General features: G+C 40.7%; 1 protein-coding gene and 1 non-coding gene across 2 annotated transcripts in view; one reads left to right on the forward strand and one right to left on the reverse strand.

The window, feature by feature from the left end:
* Positions 1-4,622: 4,622 nt before the first annotated feature.
* The window catches only part of DCHS2 (dachsous cadherin-related 2), a 96,751-nt gene continuing 78,991 nt past the window's right edge, over positions 4,623-22,382 (reverse strand). The window contains exons 14-20 of the mRNA XM_064149424.1: positions 21,031-21,141; positions 19,662-19,873; positions 17,618-17,769; positions 14,915-15,045; positions 13,150-13,433; positions 9,335-9,473; positions 4,623-8,236 (exon numbers count right to left, since the gene is read on the reverse strand). Coding sequence (XP_064005494.1) covers positions 5,628-8,236; positions 9,335-9,473; positions 13,150-13,433; positions 14,915-15,045; positions 17,618-17,769; positions 19,662-19,873; positions 21,031-21,141 — 3,638 coding nt within the window. The 3' untranslated portion in view covers positions 4,623-5,627. The remainder of the gene's footprint in view (positions 8,237-9,334; positions 9,474-13,149; positions 13,434-14,914; positions 15,046-17,617; positions 17,770-19,661; positions 19,874-21,030; positions 21,142-22,382) is intronic.
* LOC135178526 (U6 spliceosomal RNA) lies at positions 11,818-11,924 on the forward strand. The gene has a single exon (XR_010303583.1). It is a non-coding gene; the product is annotated as a U6 spliceosomal RNA (small nuclear RNA).

Below are 22,382 nucleotides of genomic sequence, written 5' to 3' on the forward strand. Positions count from 1 at the left end.
TTGGATCAGAACCCAGTACTTTCAAACCTTCTGAAACTACAGTTTGTTAAAATGGAGATGCTGTAAGTGAGTCTACACCCAGCCATACAGGGCTCGAAGCAGAAACTCCTGAGGTCAATGCAAGCAAGCTTGACTTGCGACTCATTTCCCTTGGTTACAGCATCAGTAAGAGCATTTTAGACACTTCTGAATTTCCCATTTGAAAATTTTCAACTCAATGCTGTAGGCACATGTAAGTCACAGCAAAGCATTCCTCTAGGTTAGGCTTTCAAAATTGACAACTCAACTTGTTTTCTAAAGACAGCTAATATGCAGCTTTAGGGAAAGTCCAGTATTGTGTTAATAGCCTAAGCTACAAAATAAAGTGTTAAATGTAACGCTAATTTCAAGAGGATAATGTGATGTGGACCATTAGTTTTGAGTGTAGTTTGCAGTACAGCAATGCTTGGGTTTGAACATAATATTGAAGAAATTTGAGCTTTCTAACTGCAATGAGATTTTCAGCTGACATTTTGAATACCATGGTGGATTCAGTTCAGTCCTTCACCATGACATCTGCATTTTCAGGCCTGTGATTTGGCATCAAAACACTCAACTGGCACAGGACTTGTTTGGTTAAGTCAAATATTTACACAGTAACAGGGCAACAATTTTTATTTCCGTGACTATCATTAGCTAAAGGATTTTGTTTCATCTGCATTGCTCAGGTAATGCTTATGTGTCAAGAAACAGAGCCATTCTGCAGCTCTAGCCTACTCTGATGCCTCTCTGTATTCCTTACAGATGTGCCACTATACTTAACATATTTTAGAAGAAAAGCATCTGTCTTTTTATGAGGAATAGCCCTAATAGCAATGTAAAAAGAAAGCCTAAACCAGAAAGCTTTAGATCCTCAGTTTTCTTTTCTGTAGGGCTCATTTTCTTTTGCTTAGCCATCCAAGTTTTTTCCAGCACTTAAAAAATATGGTATTTATGGTGGAATTTTCAAAGCCTTCAAGAGAATTTAGTTGCCAGACTACAGCTTTATACATGCTAGTGAACAGCTGGCTGAGCTAGCAGCTATGCAGCACCCAGAATTATACTCAGCTTGATTCTGCAACACCTTAGTTATTCTAACCAGATCATTCACATACTGCCACGGTGAGTTGGTTTTCTTATGCCAGACACTTAGAGCAAGAAGCTGCAAAGCCATTTCTCTTGCAAGGCAAGCCAAATACTACATATAAACCTCCCACCATATAGTATATTCAATCACAAATTCACAACTGCCTCCTACTACAGTTAGTGTTACAAGATTTTAGGGAATGCTACTCTCAACTCTCAGCCAGTTCTTCTCCTGCAAGAATTCCCCTGTATCCTTTACTCCCAGGGGAATGGTTTTCAAGGAACAATGCAGTCAGCATGCACTGGGAGGAGGTCTAATCCCAGTGGTCCTGCACACCCAGAATACCCAACTGGCCCCTGAGCTGCGGAAGTATAAAGCCATGCTCACAGAGTCTGGTACGAGCTGATGTTCCAGTAACAATTTCTGCCACGGTAGCATTGTTTGGCTTAGAGGTCTCACAAACACAAGAGTTAAACACAGTTCTTCAGGAAACTACATGTCAGTTAAAGAAAGTAAGTGACAGTATAGCACGGAGAACTGACAGCATCCAAATAGAAAGTGTAGTGGGACTCATCGGTGTAAGAGACTTAGCAATGAGGGTTCACTTTCATTTGAACCATTTTTCTCTGAAACCATTTTAGGAACAATTTTTGTCTTCAGATGAAGATAAAACACAAACTGAATACAGACTTGTGTAGGCAACTAGTGGGTTTAGTATCATTTTAGAAAAGAAGTATATATACTTTTATAATCTGTAAATGACATAATCACTAAAAATATGAAGGCCTTTCCTCTCTGCACAGGAATCTCTTTGAATTTCAATTTGATGATTACTACTGGTAGATGGAATTTTGATATCCATTTGGTAGTGATTTACACCAGTGTTCTCAAGGCTGCCAACAAGCAAATCCAGAAGGCAGGCAGCCAAAATTCCAGAAGAGACAACTGCCTTTTATTTTATAGCTTATGCATTTTGAGCTTAATATGATTTTCCACTAACAAGCCCTGTACCTTCTCCAAAGCGCTAAAACTGGTGTGCAGAACTGCAGAGTAACACAGCCTCATTGAGGCAAGCCAATATTAAAATGCTGATAAACTATAGAAGTGATACTGTCTACTCAAGGAAAAAGAAAACAGTGAAGTTAAAAGAATGAGGCATGATTTATTGTGGACACTCGTGTCAATGGTCAGATTTTCAAGGCTTACTATATATGAAAATAACAATATATCAAGCCAAGTGTTAGTTCTCCTTTGATACAGGATGAGCAAATAGGTAAGGGCCAAGGAAAGGATTGCTGTAACACTCAATAGGAGCACAAAGTATGCACTGGCTACACCATGTACTTGATAAACACAACGCAAAACATAGCTCATTTTTTAGAAAGGGATGAAAACCAACCTGTGCTCAAAGGAGAAGAGCACAAACAGGAACAAGCCTTTCAGAAACTTAAAGTAGAACTATAGGAAGTGTGCACACATTAGCATGGTGAGGTTCAAATCTTGTGCTAAATATGGCTGTTTTCTATGTTAACAACATGCCATTTGCAACAGCAATACAGTGAAGAAAAAGCTACCTATCCATGAGCCTAGACTCTATCACAGTATCATCAGGGTTGGAAGAGACCTCACAGATCATCAAGTCCAACCCTTTACCACAGAACTCAAGGCTAGACCATGGCACCAAGTGCCACGTCCAACCTTGCCTTGAAGTGCTCCAGGGACGGCGACTCCACCACCTCCCCGGGCAGCCCATTCCAGTGTCCAATGACTCTCTCAGTGAAGAACTTTCTCCTCACCTCCAGCCTAAATCTCCCCTGGCGCAGCCTGAGGCTGTGTCCTCTCGTTCTGGTGCTGGCCACCTGAGAGAAGAGAGCAACCTCCTCCTGGCCACAACCACCCCTCAGGTAGTTGTAGACAGCAATAAGGTCACCCCTGAGCCTCCTCTTCTCCAGGCTAAACAATCCCAGCTCCCTCAGCCTCTCCTCGTAGGGCTGTGTTCAAAGCCTCTCACCAGCCTCGTTGCCCTTCTCTGGACACGCTCAAGCATCTCAACGTCCCTCCTAAACTGGGGGGCCCAGAACTGAACACAGTACTCAAGGTGTGGTCTAACCAGTGCAGAGTACAGGGGCAGAATGACCTCCCTGCTCCTGCTGACCACACTCTATGCATGACATGAGGCCCTAGCTACCACTTCATATCCATCAACATGAAAGATCAGTTTTGCTGTGTAAAGCATTTATTCTTCCATCAATAACCTACTGGAAAGATGACTCCTTATCAGCACAGTATGCGTTCATTGCTCCTCAAAGCAACGGCTGCCACTTGACCACTACCATCTGAAACTAAAATCACATTAGCTAAGCTGTTGACTATATACAAAAGGTAGTTCTGAGTCATGTGTGCCTCCTGAAACGAACTGCAGAGAACTGGAAACCACAAAAACACGTCTCATTCTATTAGAAACTACAAGTTAAGACATAACACTCAACATTACGCTGTCAGCCTGCTTTAACAAGTGGAAAATAATATTAGTTCTGAAATAATGGCCTTAAACTGATACTCTGTATTCAGATATGAGCTGTGAATGACTCCTCTTCTTTGCTTTCCTCTTCCTGGCACAGGCTTTTATGATTATAAAACTTATCATCCTGTCTCCTTTATTAGTAACATTTTTCTATCCCAATGAATTCCTAGGCTACACCTCATTTCATAACCTATAGTAGTAGAAAGAACCCAGCTTTGAAAGAGGCACTCTTGCACAGCAGCACAGAACCACAGAATTATTTCAACTGGAAAAGACCTTTAAGATCAAGTCCAAACTAACTCAACCAAGCCTGGTGCTAAACCATGTCCCCTAGCACCACGTCTCCTCCAGGGATGCAGATTCAACATTCTCCCTGGGGAGCACATTCCAATGAAGAAGCTTCTTCTAATGTCTGATCTAAATCGCCCCTGGAACATCTTGAGGCCATTTCCTCTTATCCTGTTACTTGGGAGACCCAACCAACACCCACTTCACCTAAACCTCCTTTCAGCCTGTTCTCCAGATGAACAATTCCAGTTCCCTCAGCTGCAACTTGTAAGACTTGTTCTCCAGAACTTTCACCAGCTTCCTTGCCCTTCTCTGGATCTGCTCTACCACCACAATTTCTTTCTTGTAGTAAGAAATGGATCCTGTGGGATGATAGTATGAATGTAGACTTATAAACAGATTCATATACAAAGACAGAATGTAAGCTCACGGGCTACAAATCTTGGCAGGTCTGACCAAGGAAGTGACAAAAGCCACTGCATGCATGATGCTAACCTCACGAGACTATTTCAGTCTAAGCACACTGTATGCTCTTCCTCCATCTGCCATGACCTGCACAATAGATACTTCTGCACACACCCAACTTGTAACAGATTGCTGGGCACCAATTACACCCTTCCCTACAGACCGCTTTAATACCTATAAATGTGAAATACTTTTAAATATATACTGAAGAGAAACCAGAGTTACTCTAGATGTGTTTTCTGTGTATTTTATTGATCTGATACAACATACAAGCACACACAGCAATACAGGTATGTGTCTGGATATACATAGGTACACGAAACGCCTTTATGTATGATACATACAACAGACAAGGCCAGATCACCTGGCCTTACAGAGGTATGTCCAGCACAGGACCAAAGGCCAGAATAAAGGCACACAAGCCCTTCAGAACTGTTAACACTGTCTGTTCATACAGGTGCTTGGGGACCAGGACAGCTTCTTCAACAGAACAGAAAGACAACAGGTATCTATTTTAGATCTAGCAATAGAACAGTTAGTTGCTTTTATCTTATCACTGGTTACTCTGTTTTTCAAGGGTGATCTGTTACTACTTAGATAATCAGAACTCTCTGACTTTACATCAGACTTAAACAAAAGGTACACAGAAACTGTGTAGCACAATGACAGCTAATAAAGCACACCGTGGAGCCCTGGCAGATGATGAAACTGCACCAGGCCCAACAGGCTGTTGGGACCCAGAGGCTGAGACATGGGAAGGCTGAGCAAAAACTTGAGGAATAGCTTCATTAGAATGCTTGCTCTATTGTGTACTCACCCCAAATCCGGCAGTTCGTGCATGTCCCTCTGGTGCCCTCTTCTAATGCCATCGCAGAAGCAGTCAGAATCTACCAGCATGCTAATAAAGTTTTTCCACTGCAAAAACTTAATACCTTTGTTGTTGTTATTGGCATATGTTATGAAAAAACTAGTAAAACTAGTTAAGTTGGTTATTAGGCACTTTGCTGGGTAATTTACATAGGAAACCACAGTTGGGAGCTGAAAGAGAAGCCTCATGGCCTCACATTAAGGGAAGAACAAGATGGATAGTTACCAACTTTGTGGCTATTTTTATATTTCCACTTTTCTTGCTTATGAAAAAGGATACTGCTGAGATAGCTCTGGCAGGCATATTCTTCTTGTCAAATAACAAAAATACTTTTTAAGCCTTTTTTTTTTTTTTACCATAAACTATCAGTTAATAACCTAGACCTGAATTTCTTCCTCTGTTTCAAGTTCATGGCTTGGATCAATATGACATGTTCCTATAATTTTCCTGTCAGACATTACTGGAGGAGTAGGAGGCATCTGCATGGTAAGTAAAGAGAGAGAGGGAGAAAAACTGGGAGTCATGGTTGGTGGAGGGTATTCAGGACTATGGATAAGGGGAGAACGAGGACATTTTTGAAACGGTTGTCCTGCTATTTCATTTGGCATTCGTGGTGGCACTGTCCTTACACCAGGCTGAGCTACAGATGTTATCAAGGGAGGAGGGAAAACAGAAGATTTCTTCTCCTTAGGGAAGCTATGCATGTGTACATTTTCATCTTTCAGTTTTGCAATATCATTAAACACCGAGGCAAAAGGTTGAAACCTGGGTTCCCACTTATAACCCCCTCCAAGATCCTCATCAGAGGTGCTAAGAGTTGCAAGTGAATCATACCCAGAGTCCTGCCTGTCTGACATCGAGGCATACTCTCTTGCGCGGTCTGTCATCATGTCTTCCTCTTTTATCCCCATTTTCTTAAGTGACTGAGACAACATTTTATATGCATAGGCTGTCTCACAGGTGGCTTCCCTGCCTTCTCCTTTAATGGCCTGCACACTCTCCATGCTTTGTGTGGTAGCCATGTCATTCATTTCGCCAGACTCACAGGAAAGCTGATCAGACTCTCTTGGGATCCCCGAATCCAGCACCCGTGAGCCACACTCACTAAGGACCGAACTGGTACTCTTTCTGCATGGATGCTCATTGATCCTTTTGATTTCTTCATCCTCTGCAGTTTCTCCTTCAGCAGAATCATGGCCACTGGAGTCTGAATGTCTGCAGGGGACACCATCATCCTTCCCTTCTCCAATTCCTGCTAGGCTCAACCATTCTGCTATAGCACCCATGGGAAGCATACTGCTCTCGGTACTCTGGATTTTATGCCAGTCCTTATCTTCACTGACTAAATTCACACCAGTAGCTGAGGAGGCTACAGCTTCTTTTTTCACACAAGAGTTCATCAGGTCTTTCTGCTTATGTCTCAGAATAAGCATGATCAGACTGACCACAAGCAGCAGGAACACTACCAAGGAGACTGAAATGCTAAGGGTCAGTCTGTATGCTGACACTATGGGAAAACACTCAGGAGAACTGGAGATATTCACCAGAACAGTGCATACCATGAACTTTGACTCAATTTTTGGGCTGTGTGCCCTTACCAACAATTTCAGGGTGTCATCATTCCTTTTGCTGCTATTTTTCTTCCTGTGAACACTCTGAGTCAAATAAATATTACCAGTGGTCTGATTCACAGAAAAGAATGGAGACATTTTTAGCAGGGAGTAATGAACAACTCCATCCAGTCCGCTATCACTGTCTGATGCTGTCACTCTGCCAAGCAACTGGCCTGCTTCATTCCTCTCAGGGAGACTGAAGAAATACTGATCTTGTGTGAAGACTGGATCAAATTCATCTGTCCCCTCAATATCTACTTGGACTGTAACAGTAGCCAGCAAATCACCTTTGTCTTTTGCTTGGATGATGAGACAGTACCTATTTTGACTTTCATAGTCAAACATTTGCTTTGTAAGAATATCTCCCGTCAAAGGATCAATGAAGAACATGTCATGGTCTCTAGGAGTTTCACGATGAGCCAAACATGAAGACTGGATGGAGTAGGTAAGATGCCCATAGGAGCCTTTATCAAAATCCAATGCATTAACAGCACACACAGAAGAAAAGGTAGGCAGATTTTCACTGACAGTGCAGCTCAGGCTGGGAAACAGGAACAGAGGGGCATAATCATTGTCATCCAGGATGCTAACAGAAACAACAGAAAAAGCCACATTTTTTACATCATCTCCTCCATCTGTGGCTTGGATGACCAAAGTGAAAGCCATGGTATCCTCATAATCCAGCGTTTTCATTAAGTCCACTGATCCTGTTTTCCCATCCAAGCGAAAATGTCCTCTCTCGTTTCCAGAGATGATGGTGTAAGTGATCTCTGCGTTAGGGCCTGCATCACAATCACTTGCTAGAACTTCAGTGACATGGCTACCTAGAGGGACGCTTTCTTTGATGTGAACATGGTACTCCGGGCTGCTAAATACTGGAGGGTTATCATTAACATCCAATACAGTCACTAGCACAGTAGCAGTTGAATTTAAGGAGGGCATTCCACGATTAGAGGCAAGGAGGACCAAACTGTGAGAAGTTGCCACTTCCCTGTCAAGAATATTGCTCAAAACAAGACTGCCAACGAGTTGGTAGGATGTATCTGACTCCATCATGCTTGCTTCCACAGAGAATAGATTTGCAGCATTGCCATCAATAATGAAGTATTCAGTATAGGTGTTTTCATGTGTCCAGTCATAGTCAATGGCTGAAAATGTGAGGATGCGTTCTCCGACTGAGGCATCCTCACTCACACTGACACTGTACAGAACCCTTGTGAACTGAGGGGCATAGTTATTGACATCTTCTATGTGCACTTCTACAGAAGTAACTGCACTCAAGGTGGGACTGCCACCATCTGTGGCTTCTATCAGGAGTCGAATGCAGGAAATCTTTTCCAGTTGTGTCACTGGTCCTGTAGTGAACACTGAACCTGGAAATAAAAGAGAATTAACAGAAGTCCACACTTCACACACTAAGACAAGTAAATGATTTCAAAAAACACATCTCATCATATTTGAAAATTACTCCACTGTAATATCTGCACACCCTAGACTAACTCACCTGCATCCAGAGAGTAGTGGGTCAACAGCTCAATGTCTGAGTGGAGACTGGTGAAGAGTAGTAAGCCTCAGGGTCTGTACTTGGACCAGTATTGTTTAATAATGTCAGTGACAAACAGTGGCATTGAGGCATCCTCAGCAGGTTGGTGGATGACACCAAGCTCAGTGCTACAGATGACATACCAGAGGAGCGAGACATTGTCCAGAGGGACCTGGACAAGCACTCAAGAAATGAGCCCATGTGAACTTCATGAGGTTCAACAAGGGCAAGCATAAGGTCCTGCACCTGGGTTGGGGTGCATCTTGAAGCAAGTCCAGAGGAAGGGACAAAGATGATCAGAGGGCTGGAATACCCCTACTGTGAAGACAGGCTGAGAGTGTTTGGGTTGTTTGGGCTGTAGAAGAGAAAGCTCTGGGGGGGCTTACTGTGGTCTTTCAACACTTAAATGGGGCTAAAAAGAAAGATGGGGCTGGAATGTGTGATAGTTTTTCTGATAATAGCTCAAAAAAGCCACTGGCCAAACAAAGACCAAAGTAAATGGTGAATACAAAGTAGCCAATAGACAAAAAGAAAACAGGTGTAACTGGGTGAGACAACTGTATATTCTGTATTTGGAGTTCCCATCACTCAATGAACACTGCATTCAAACATTCAACTTACGTGTGTAGAGCTCTGTGTGTAAAGCTCTGGGAACAAGTAAGTGATAAGAACAGAAGAACAGCACTTACAGGATGCCATAACTAGCTGCCTGATGCATGCTTCAGGGACAAACTGAGAATGCCAGCCTTTGATGTGCCAAGTTTCTCAGCAATAGATAATGCTAGATTTAGACAAAACACATGGTGAACTTCAGCATCCAAGTAATTCCAGAACTCAAGTGGTCACCAGCAATAGGTGAGGAAATGCAGCAGAACTCTTCAATTCACGCTGAAAAAGCTGAAATAAGAAGCCATGCTTACAGACTCACCATTCTTGTGATCAATGGAAAATCCCTCAGAGGAAGAGAGGATTTTGTAGGAAATCATTCCATTATGCTCCGAATCCCTGTCCACAGCAGAGACTGTCAGAACAGTGGCATCCATGGGTATGAGCTCTGGCAAGCTTACCTGACATGTAAAGCAAAATTGACTGAACTCAATAAAAGATTTTTAACATAAAAAAATACATTTCCCTTCAACTTTCTTATTGGAAGTTATCAGCTTTGGAAAGTTTCACATACTCATTTTCTTTTGGAACAAAACTATAAAAAGAAGTGAGATAGTGAAACCACACACTGTACAGCAAAAACTTACAGCAAACTTCAAAGAGTAGCAATATCAATCTAGCTTTGCTTCAGTACGGCATCGAGTTCAGAGATCTACTGAATCCTTTACAGCCCATTCCAATGCCAATCACTCTCTCTAGCAAGAACTTCCTCCTTTTGTGTGGCTTCTTCTCATTATCACAGGAACAAAGATGCGTTTCTTTCTGAGCCTCCTAGCTCTGGGGTCTGTATATACATCTTCCTCCTTCTTCTTTAAGGCAGCATGAAAGTTTATCTCTGATTTTCTCATAGACAGAAATCCACATTCAATGTCTTTATTAAAAAGATTATCAAGAAGACTCCTAAGTATCAGTTACATTGAGAGCTAAGAACCACTTCTCCTTTCCTGGGAAAATATTTGGTTTGTTTCCCTCCTCCCTCCAAAAACTTTTCTTCTCCAAATCAGGGAGTTTAAGATTACTTCAGGAGTGGAAGGAATGTCTACAATGGACTTTTCTCCCTGCTTTCAGAAATACTTTGATTTTTCTACTTGGAATAGAGTTTGAAGTCCCCTTCTAGAGTATAGGATTGACTATTAATAAAACCAACAAATGCACCCTGAAAATTCCAGAACCAGAGCACTTAATCATTACTGGATTAGTCCTCTTTTTTTTCTTCATGCAATCTAGAAAAAAAAGTTGTTTCCCCTTCTTAAGAGCTGCCATTATTTGAAGTCCAGATACAGTACTTTTGTGACCAAAGTTTACTTCCACTTTATAAGTGCAATTTCAGATTAACGGCATGATGTAGCAGCAATCTTTATCACAGCTTCAAGTGTTAGATCAAGTAACTGTACAGACAGATTAAATGTATGTAAGAGCCATATATACATAAGGAACTGTATAAAAGAGAAGTATAAACATGAAAACACTTGAAAGGACAATAAAAGGGTAAGCATTACAGGATGACAACCAGGCAATTTATACATACCATTGACCAGGAAGAAGCAGTGCATCTCACTGTCCAAGCAACACACCAAAACATCAGGATTGTGCAGACAGAAGCTTAGCTCTTTATGTTAGTCAACAGAGCTACACTGCTTCAATTCAGTTAAGAACCTTGCCTGTAACGTCTGCTGCAACAGACAATTCCTAGCACCTGCAGAAGCAGGTTACTTGTGCAAACTGTTCTCTAAAATCAGACATACAAGGGGATTGACAAAACTTAAGGCAAGGTCTAAAAATCACTTGAGCATTGATAGCACGTTTCTTGTTCAGAATTTAGACTGATGAGTTTAAGTGGACAATTCACACAAATCCTGACAACCCAGGTACCTGAGTGTTTCACAGGTGCCTATAGCATGTCCCATAGGCATCCAAGAACCTCAACTGATGTGCCTGCAAATGCTAAGAAGTCAAAATTTCTTTACTATACCAAATGCTTAGGCTTATTTCTTCATTAAATATGGCTGAGATTTACAAACATAGAGCATTATTCAATCCAAGCCTTCTGTAGCACTTCATTCTTTTGGCTCTGAGCACATCCATCACACACAAAAAGTGACAAGTGAAGTAAACAGTTCAGTTCACAGAATGGCTAAGGCTAGCAAAGTACCTCCAGAGATCATCTGGCCCAACCTTTGGCTCAGAGCAGGGTCACCTACAGCAAGGTGCCCAAGAATGCTGCTGAGTTTTGAGTATCCACAGGGATGGAGGCACCACAACCTCTTTAGGCCAGCTGTGCCAGTAGTCAGTTTCTGCCAGAATTCTGAAGCGTTTTTCCTAATGTTTAAACAGAATTTTCTGCATTTCAGCTTGTGCCTACGGCCTCTTGTGCTGTCACTGGAGACCACAGAACAGAGTCTGGTTCTGTCTTTTTTACTCCCCTCACACATGCTGGTACACACAGATCCTTCCCTTTTCCATGCTCTAGACTCTCTCAGGTCTCAGCTCAACCTGCACAGCGTAGCCTCACACAAAAATGTCCTAACAAAGCAACTCCTGTGCCAGCCTCATCTTTCCCGTGGAAGCCTTACTGCAGCTTAACTTTGCCTGGAGCTCCAGGCTTTGTCTCTCCTTCCATTCCTAACCCTAAGTCCATCACATGCACTGAGCCCACATGCATATTCCAAAGCCCCACAACCTTAGGACCAATGAAGTGAGGGCAAAACTCTTTTAGCCGCCTACCCGAATGCCTCGTGTGATATCATGCTCACATTGGTAGCATATACACTAGATGCAGAATGATACAGGGAAGGTTAGCACAGCCCTTATGCAAAGATGACATGCATGTTCATGAAACATTTCACTGCTTTTTATTAAGGGGGTAGGGGTGCTGGTTGATAGCATGCCCAATATGGGCACACGGCGTGCCCTGGCAGCCAAGACAGCCCTGCACAGCCTAGGGTGCAACATGGTATAACTAACTAGTCTAGCTCACAGGACCAGCACATCCTGTGAGGAGCGGCAAAGGACTTTGGGCTTGTCTAATTTGGAGAAAAGGAGACTGAGGGCAATCTTGTTGCTCTCTACTGCTTCCTGAGATGGAATGGGAGGTGTTGATATTCTCCTTGGTATTCAGTGAAAGCACAAGTGGGAACAGTTCAAAGCTGCATCAGAGGAGAACTAGACTGGATATTAAGAAGCATTTCTTTACCAGGAGAGTGATCTGACACTGGAACAGGCTTGAGAGAAGGTTCATGCCCCAAGCCTGTCAATGTTTAAAAGACTATTAAACAATGCCTTACTAACATGCTTTTTGTCATTCTAAATTGCTGTTAGTTGGACTAGATGAACATTGTAGTTGCCTTCTGACTGAAGTAGTTTATTCTATTTCATATGTGCTTGAACTCCTTTAATCATCTTAGTGGCCTACAGCTGTCTGTGGTTTCAAAACACTGTTGGACAACTTGACTTTACACAGTCTAGCAGTTCAAATACTTGTCCAGAAGTCCATAAGCTGTACCCTTCTCAGTCTAACAGGAGATTGTTGACCAAATTAAAACTTGTATCCCTCACTGGCATAATGAATGTCACTGCTACAAGCCAAGGTTACACATTACAAACTGTATGTGCATAACCATACCATGGGCATTTTCTATACCTCTGTGAGGCTGTGTAACTGAGAACAAAGAAATTCATGATACAGCAATGGGGCCAGAATAAACCTACCAACTTCTTTACCATTCTTTCAGAAGGAGGTTCTGAACACTGGACTCTCATATCCACAAATTGGTTTGGATTATATCCCGTAACTCTCAGAGATAAATGAATAGTGTATGGTGTACAGGTAGCATTTACACTACTTTTCTTCTGAAGTCAGAACAATTGTTCAGTCAGAACTGAACAATTCCCTCTGTCCTCCTATTTCTAGGAAGTGGCTAGCTTTGCCCCAAAAAGTTCTGCTTCCTTTATACTCAAGAACAGTCTGAAGAGACCCTTCTTTTAAGTGCTCAAAAGCACTTTTAAGACAAATATAAACATGCACTTACACTACTTATCATCACAGACAGAAAGATGTCACATTTGCTACACTCCCACCTGATATAAATCCTGGGTAAAAACTGGTGGGTTATCATTGACATCCAAAACAACGATGGTGAGTTCTGCTTCTGTTTGATGTACAGAATCTGAAACTGTGATTCTCAGCTTATACACAGCAGTTTCTTCAAAATCCAGTGGTTCCACCACTATGACTACACCAGTGTGTTGATCAATGGCAAACTTCATTCCAGGACTAGTATAAATAAAACCAAACTGAAGTGCTGGCCTGGAGTCCGCATCACTTGCTGACACCTGAGTCACTATAAAACCAGGCGGGGCACCTGAAACAACAATTTCCAGAATAAGTCACAGCTAAAAACATTACAATTTCTGATGATTTTGACAGTTTTGTAATACTGAATCCTAAATATACACAATCTTTTGGCATTAGTTTTTGATGTATTTTGACTTTGTATTTTAGAATAGGAATGACATCCAGAAATGCTACAGAAACAGCAGTGGATTTCTTCAAGTGCATTTGCTTTATCCCAATTTTAATTCAGGTTTTCTTTTGACCTTCCCAGATCCAGTGTAGCCATAGCTGTTTCTTCACCAGCCATGGGAAATTCCATGTTTTTTCACAAGTGTTTAGGTGACTTTAGTTTATTGAATAGTGTCACAAACTTACATAAGAATATTTAACTGAGGAATCCCCTGGCCTGTCTACAACCAATGAATACAATTCTTAAGCTCTATAAAGGAGAAGGCCAGTAAAGGAAAATGAGACCTCCAGACAGAACTACACAGCACAAAAATCTTAAGATCTCAAGATACAGTCCTAAGGCATTGAGAAACAGGATACAGACAGCTTTTGTCATGTGTGAAGTTTATAGCACCAGAGATTGCAAACTAACCCTACTAGTGATCATCTAACAAAGTCTGGAGTTAACAGAAACAAAACCATTTCCCATTTACATGCCTGGGGTGCTAAGCCTCAAAAACTGCTGTGCAATGTCCTAAAGCAAGTGCTCTTAAACAGAATACAAAAACCTAACTAACCAGCCAGTAGTTTACAGCTGCTGTGCATCCAGGACTCCTGTACCTGTCATTATGAGTGGAAGGTAAAATTAGGACAGGCTAAAAATTATCAGGAGAAAGACAGCTTTTGTATCTTTTAAGATGGGTACTGGAACTTCAGCATCTGAATCTTTATAAATCATCTGATATGTATCTTAATGTAATATGCATGACGTATTTGAAAATGCTGGGCTGAAGACTCAATCAAGGTCTGTAAATGCTGGGCCAATGTTACGCAAAGCAACAGATCTGTGATGAGATGAGAATTCAGGAGGTCCTGAGTCCTCCACTTCATGATGAACTGGATCAAGCTACAGAGCATTTTAACCACCCCTTAAAATTTACAGAAATTATTTCTTTCATCACAATGAAGTTAAAAATGTCTCATTTCTAACAATGCTGGTTTTAACACCAACTGTTTTTATTGGAGAGAGCAGAAATTGAAGACATCTGAAGAATGACACTGGAGCCCAAAATGAACAGATTACAGATGTATTTCTGCAGTTTGTTTTCCTCTTTCGGAATTGCCTATGGTTTTTGTTCCAACCTTAAACACAATGTCTAAAGATTAAGACTCATGCCTCTATGAAGAAAAACAGATCACAATTTACTTAATATTTCTGCTTTAATATGATTCATTGGCCTTTTTTACTATGTTTGCTTAGTTACACAAATCACCACAAGCACTACCATTGTCTGACAAATCTCAGTCTTAACAAAAACTTAGTTGTACTGTCACACTTACTTTCTAGGATCTCCACTTCATCTAGGGGTTGGACAACTGGAGCATTGTCATTAACATCTAACACTTGTATGCTCACAATACTGGTAGCAGAAAGTCTGGGATTTCCTTTATCAGCAGCTTGTACAACCAGCCTACAAATAAAGGAAGAAGTAATTGTCAATACTGGTCAGAAATCAAATTATCCACCAATGTTATGAGCAGAGAGAAAAAGATGCAAACAAAAAGCTTAACCCTTTCTGCTTCTCAATGCAACTCCTAACCTCCATCTTTCTTTCTGTAAGGTTGACAGGCTGGAGTGTTGGGGTTTGTTTGTTTTGGGTTTAGTTGGGGTTTTTTTGTTTGTTTAATTATTATTTTGCAGGGAAAAAAACACACATTCAGGAGATTCTAGGTGACAAAAACATAAAATCATGCAAAGAAAAGGAAACATTAACCTGTATTCATTTCACCCAATTTCATACCAAATGCAGGTGGTTAAACAAGCTAGGATGAATCTTTCCTATGAGACATATTTTTCCAGTTGGTAATTCAGAGCAAGAATTAAAACTTAAGCACTAAATTGTCCTTTGGAGGAACCTGACTCTCCTCGTTGTTTTTAATGAGACAACAGGAATGTGAGAATTGGGTAGTATGAAAACACCCACAGTAATATCGAGCCAAAATGTCTGCAGAGATAATGAACAGCCCTGATATTGTAACCTGAGTGAAAAAGTGAAAACCTGGAACAGCGTTTGACAATGGCAAATTTCCCACTGATTTTAGTAGGACAAAAATCTCACTGTCAAATTAAGAGAGGTTGCCTGTACGCTTCCATTTTATACCTGTGTAAAGATGGGTAGTAGATTGTTAACAATCTTTTGACTTCTACAATGCAGCAAAGAAAATGATAAGTAACAACCTGATAAATATGGATAAAAGGATGTTTACCCTCTAGCTTCTGAACAATAAAGAGCAAGTATTTGCTGTAAGGAAAGATGACTTCATCGCTTCCATGTATTAAAAATTATCCCAAAGAGAACTGAAAATGAACTCCTACTTAACAGGTGCTCTTAAAAAAAAAAAGAAACAAAAACAAGAGGAACAGACAAAATAAAGAAAATAACATCAACCCATGCAAAAGTATACACAAGTCAGTGCTCAGCATCTCAATTAAGTAACTGCTGGCATGGCATATCCTATTTTCTGGGTCTCCCTGTAGATATTCTAAATGCTTTATTTCTCCCTCTTCCTTCTAAGTCACTGTTTTGGTTTAAAAAGCCAAATAGTTATTATTTCATAAATGTTCCCAAGACAATATGAAATACCAAGGCTGCAACTCAAGCTGTGGATTGCAGCACTTCCATTCCTGAATCACAACAGCTTTGCTCTGGGTATCCTTGTGGTTTCTGATGGCAAGATAACAAACACATATCTTGAATTGTAGGCTAGAATTCAATTGGTGATCATGTATAAAGCCATAGAGAAAGTGTACTTTTTCTAGAATTAATATTGGTAAGGTATACATATGGAAATATTTTACTAAAAATAATCACTTTCAACAGTTTCAGGAGAAAGCTCTCATAAAAACATCTCAGTCAAGGCACTAAAACTAAAATTCTGTCAACACTTTCACTAGAACTCCTATAAGGCACTTCAAACTTCTGAGGATCAAAATGTTCAATACTGAATTCTGATTTCTGTTTACAATTTTGAAGCCTCAGAGGATAGGAGAACTTAATTGATACCACAACCATACGAAAAAAACAAAGGTAATTTACACTGACACATACACAAAATTTACTTTTTGTAGAGATCGCAGTATGATAGAATCACAGAATCAACCAGGTTGGAAGAGACCTCCAAGATCATCCAGGCCAATCTAGCACCCAGCTCTATCCAGTCAACTAGACCATGGCACTAAGGCTTTTCCTGAACACCTCCAGGGATGGTGACTCCACCAAGTCCCTGGGCAGCCCATTCCAATGGGAAATCACTCTCTCTGGGAAGAACTTCCTCCTAACATCCAGCCTATACCTCCTCCGGTGCAACTTGAGTACATGGGAAGTGTGTACAAATGAATGTGCACAGCCATACTTTCTCTTCAATGCAAGGTCTATTTGCATTCTAATTCCAATTATGGTGTGACCTGTAAAGAAAAACTGTCATGTCTCCTCGATTATATTTGCTCACAGTTCCTTAAAGAACAGGAAAAAACCAAATACTTAGTACAAGAGCTTAGAGATGGAAACAGCTTATAGAAGCATGCTATCATCTATAAGCTCTTGTACTAAGTATCATATTAGGGAGAATAAAATTTGAACTATATTCTAATTAAAGAACAAAATATATCCCTATTTCTTGTATCTGGTTTGAGTATTTTCTCTGTGTCTTCACATAAAAAGTGGTTCCAGAGAGGGAATGGTTGTAGAGTTCTCCAACTAAAATCCAGGAACTGTCATCCTTTGCATAGTGAATAACACTCACATCGTCAAGTGTTGCCACTGATTAGACAAGTTTGCATTTCTTCCCCTAAATTGGAGAAATGCACAAGAGTCCACGATACAAACGGGCAGCTTCGGGGCTGTTCTGAAGGCTGTCTGGCTTGCCCCCCAGGTTCTACTGGTAACGAATATCAAGACAAAACTATAAAACACATAACCAACAATATGAAGTTCATGTGAACAAAAAGAATAATGCATTTTTATCAAAACCTTTGGCACAAACCTGTGAGACGAAGCACTCTCACGATCCAGGACTGCATTAGTTGCTATAAGCCCTCGTGCTGAATCAATGAGAAAGGCTGCATTCTCATTACCAGATAAAATGGAGTACTCGGTTTCTCCATTCAGCCCACTGTCAAGGTCAGTCGCAAACACCTGTTCAGGACCCAAACTGAGGCTTAATTCAGCATGGCAGAATATTTCAGAAAGAAAAAAGCAGAAGGAATGGGAAAGCAAGGAGATGGCTCCATATGAGCTATGCTATCCAAGCAATCCACACTTTATTGAGAGCATCAGGCTTCAAGCTACAAAGCACATACTTTTCAGCTGGGGTGAGAAAAGTGAGCACACGCAGCATGCAACGTGGTACTGTTCACTAGCATTTGGTGCATCTAAATAGTTGAATATGCATAATCCTCCCTACTTACGGTTACTGCAAAAGCATTTAGTGCACCTAGACATTAGAATCTGCACATTCCTCCTATTTCCCTCCTACTCTGGACACAGTCCCACAGAGGCTGTTTATCAGAAGGCTCGAGGACACACTCCTCTGAGCTTCTTCACACAGCGCTGTGATTTACTGCCGTTCCAACACACTCAGACCTCACATCCAAGGCTTGATTGTACAAGCTCAGGGGCTTGTGCCCCCTATTTTTCAGCCAGTTCCCAACAGAAAAACTTTATACTACAGCCATATACTTCTGGTTACTTCCCTTTTGACAGGTTTAAGCAAATAATCATGGGTCACCAACACAAATGTCATGTGAGGTCACAAAATTTGCTCATCTATTACAATAGGATGCATATGAGTTCTTTCCTTGAGTAATCTGAAATTCAGCCACAGAAAGTGTTAGGGCTGAGTGTAATCATTTCACATTGCTTCTGTTAACGTTGCTGTTAGAATGCTGACTCTGTTTAGTTGCATGAAAACACAATTTCTCAGGAGTCCAAGACTAACCATTAAAGTATTACTGCCATACAAAAAAAGGATAAAATAATTCAATAAACTTGGGTTGGGAGCTTTCATGGAATAGTTCTTTAATTCCTTTTTAAAATAGGAACAACAAATATTAAAAAAAAGAAAGATAAAGGCAAGCTACAAAACCAACAGGATAAACAGCATCCAACACCAGTGAACTGGTTTCTCAAGGACTCCTCTGACTTTAAAAAGTTATCTTTGTATTCTTCTGATTGCTGAACAAGCATTCTAGTGAGTATGGGATCCAAAACACAGCAAACTGAAAAAGGGAAAAGAATCTACTCTGTTATAAAATTCTGACTGCACATCTGGGTTGACTGCCTTCTGATTTTTCAGCATTCCTAGACATATGTTTCTCTAAATACAATGTCCATCAATTTCTAATCACTTTGCCCTGGAGGCATTTGTAGCTTTCCATTTATTTATTCTCTAGAGGAGAAATATCTTTAGTACCTAACATGACCCTCAATGTGACCTGACTTGCAATGTAAGAACATATATTGAGGAAATTATGCATTCTTCTAGCTCAACTGATGTCTTCTTTTGCTCTAACATGGCCAGCTGGAAACACTTTTGGAGAATGGATCCATTCATAGGAAGTGTTTGCACATTTAAATTAAGACAAGCTGCTCTGTAAGCATCAGATTTTAAACTGAACACTTGGGCTTGACTCTACTGCTCTGATGAGTTGAAAGTATTCTTTTTATTGCTAGAGCCCTTTCAGTAGAGGCATTAATGCAAGACTCAGTCTATATTGTTGCTGGAACCACAGACTTGAATGGCATTTTTCCACTACTTGAAGAGAAAACCAGAAATGTTGTTAAAAATCAAGTCCATCCACACAACTGTTAAGAAGATAAAGAGTTCTTTTTCAACTTAAAACTAAATAGAAGATCTGAAATGAAAAAAAATATATAAATAGTATTTTAGGTGTTCAAGCACAGTAGTAGCAACATCAAGAACCCCAAGAGACAGTGATCCAGAACTGACAGGTCTGTAGTCATGAATGGACCAGCCAGATTTGGCTGTAACTATAACACTGAGCTTGGATAGATATATTTCCACTTACTTGTATGATGTCTGTTCTAGGGCTTTGTCCTTCCCATACAGATGCTTTGTAATATCTTTGCTCAAATTTAGGTGCGTTGTCATTTACATCTTGTATCAATACTGTCACTCCGCAGAGTGCTGAATTCAAGCTATTTTCAGCCAAAATTGAAAGATATATTTTATTCTTAACTTCATAATCAAGAAACTTTGGCTCTTGCACTGTGATTGCACCTGGTTTAGTAAAATAAATTAAAAAAATATCAAGACGTGACAAATGTAATCAAGAAGTAGTATGCACAAATGAAGTTGAGGCCCCTAATATATGTAGCCCTCTTCACTAACACATGACAGAGCTCCAGCAAGCTCCCCACTGTATCCTTCTTCCACTTAACCACCTCCCACATACTAGTTACTGTAGCTTAGCTTAGATACCTAAGTTTTCACTAATCAACCATCATGTTAGCAATTTCCTAAAACAAAGCTGATCCATTGGCAGAGGGATAAAAGGAATAAAGTGGCTTCATGATGTGTACTCCTGGACATGTGACAACCCAGTGGCTACATGTAGTCTTTCATGTATATCCCAACTGGGCAATAGGTATCAGTCCCCATACCTGACAGACATACAGTAAAAACACTGACTCCTGATGCAGCGAGTAACCCCTGCAACTGTTATTCCACCAAAATGATGGACACAAGCACAATTAGCTATCCTGAAATTAAATCTGAAATATCCTTGGAAATCTGTGGTCATTGTTTCAATATTTTAGGTAATAGAGCATTACAACTAAAGTTACTCATTACACCCAAACATCAAACAGTTGGGGTGTGTCTTAATTTCATTCCAATTTAAATTCAGTTTTACATTAATTTTTCAGTAATGACACCATGAATTTCAAATCCCAAACCTGTGACAGAGTAAGAATCCATCTACTGTGACTCTCCAAACTAGTGCTTTTTATCTTCTAAGCTAAGCAGCAATGACTGGATGCTGTTTATGGACCTGGCCAGTGTTCAAGAAACAAAGATTTCAAAGCTGGCCAGGTGGTCTCTCTTCAGCACAAGATTAAAAAATTGCCACATTCTGTATACAGAACAAGATGAAGTCTCACCTTGGAGCAGAAAGCAGCAGTTTATCAATTCTCAACACCTAGTGATCAATAGTTAGTCAGAACTGAGCATCTGAAACAGGTATACTGGCATTCAACATCTTTTCACACCAAGTTTACGACAGCGTAGTCTTCACGTCCCTTGTTGTACTAATGATTTAAGAGGACAGTAATACTGTAAGCTACCTACCTACTCTTTTGTTCTTGTAGTAGGAACTTGCTATATTTTGGAGACTATTCTCTTGAAACTATACAGACATTCAAAAGAGACCCACATACCTGTAAGGGGGTGTATGGAGAATATGCTTTCCTTGTCACCGAAGATGCTGTATTTTATGTTTTCTCCTGTAAACTTTCTTTCATAAGCTTCCACAGTTAGAACTGGTGTACCTAAGGATGCAGGAAGGCATTTTCATCATCTATACTTTAAAGGTTTCATTCTATTTTTACATTAATATCAGATGTTCAGCCAAACACCTAGGTACTGGGATAACTGCTTATTTATTAATTGCAATAAACAATGATGAAAGCAAGTTCTCCATGACTTTCACTGCATTTCAACTTACAATCATAGAATCAACCAGGTTAGAAGAAACCTGCAAGATCATCCAGTCCAACCTAGCACCCAGCCCTAGCCAGTCAACTAGATCATGGCACCAAATTCATCCAGTCATTTCTTGAACACCTCCAGGGACAGTGACTCCACCACCTCCCTGGGCAGCCCATTCCAATGGCAAATCACTCTCTCTGTGAAGAACTTCCTCCTAACATCCAGCCTATAATTTCCCTTGTTCTATTGCTGGTTGCCTGGCAGAAGAGACCAACCCCCACCTGGCTTCAGCCTCCCTTCAGGTAGTTGTAGCCAGCAATGAGGTCCCCCCTGAGCCTCCTCTTCTCCAGGCTAAACACCCCCATCTCCCTCAGCCTCTCCTCATAGGGTTTGTGTTCCAGGCCTCTCACCAGCTTTGTTGCCCTTCTCTGGACACCTTCCAGCACCTCAATATCTCTCTTGAATTGAGGAGCCCAGAACTGGACACAGTACTCAAGGTGTGGCCTGACCAGTGTTGAGTACAGGGAAAGAATAACCTCCCTCATCCTACTGGCCACACTGTTCCTGATCTGCTTGTATATTCTGCTAAGCTATAAATAAAAAGCTTCATTCAATTTCCAGAGCTGGCTGAGTCTAGTCTGGGTGATTTACAAAGTTAGGGAGGCAGGTAACACCCAAATCATCACAACCAGTAACTGAATATAGAATGCAAGACACACAAAATAGAAATGCTCTTTGAGGTAGTGCTAGCAGAAGAACGTGCAACTGAAGGCATTATATCGTTCAGAACCATCACATTCAACAAAAGTACAGTGACTTTATAAGGCACTGTCAAGATTCCAAAATAACTGTTCTTTTCACAAGAGCTATGAAATTCTTTAGTATATTCAGGAATTGATTCCAATGGATTAATTATTTAATTGTAAGATTGATCCAACACAGCTGTGACTGAGTGAGGTTATTGTGCAACCTGAACTCTTCCAAACATCATAGAATCAACCAGGTTGGAAGAGACCTCAAACATTATCCAGTCCAACCTAGCACCCAGCCCTAGCCAGTCAACTAGACCATGGCACTAAGG

This window comes from Pogoniulus pusillus, chromosome 9 (genome assembly GCF_015220805.1).
Source record: "Pogoniulus pusillus isolate bPogPus1 chromosome 9, bPogPus1.pri, whole genome shotgun sequence".
Classification (NCBI taxonomy): Eukaryota; Metazoa; Chordata; class Aves; order Piciformes; family Lybiidae; genus Pogoniulus; species Pogoniulus pusillus.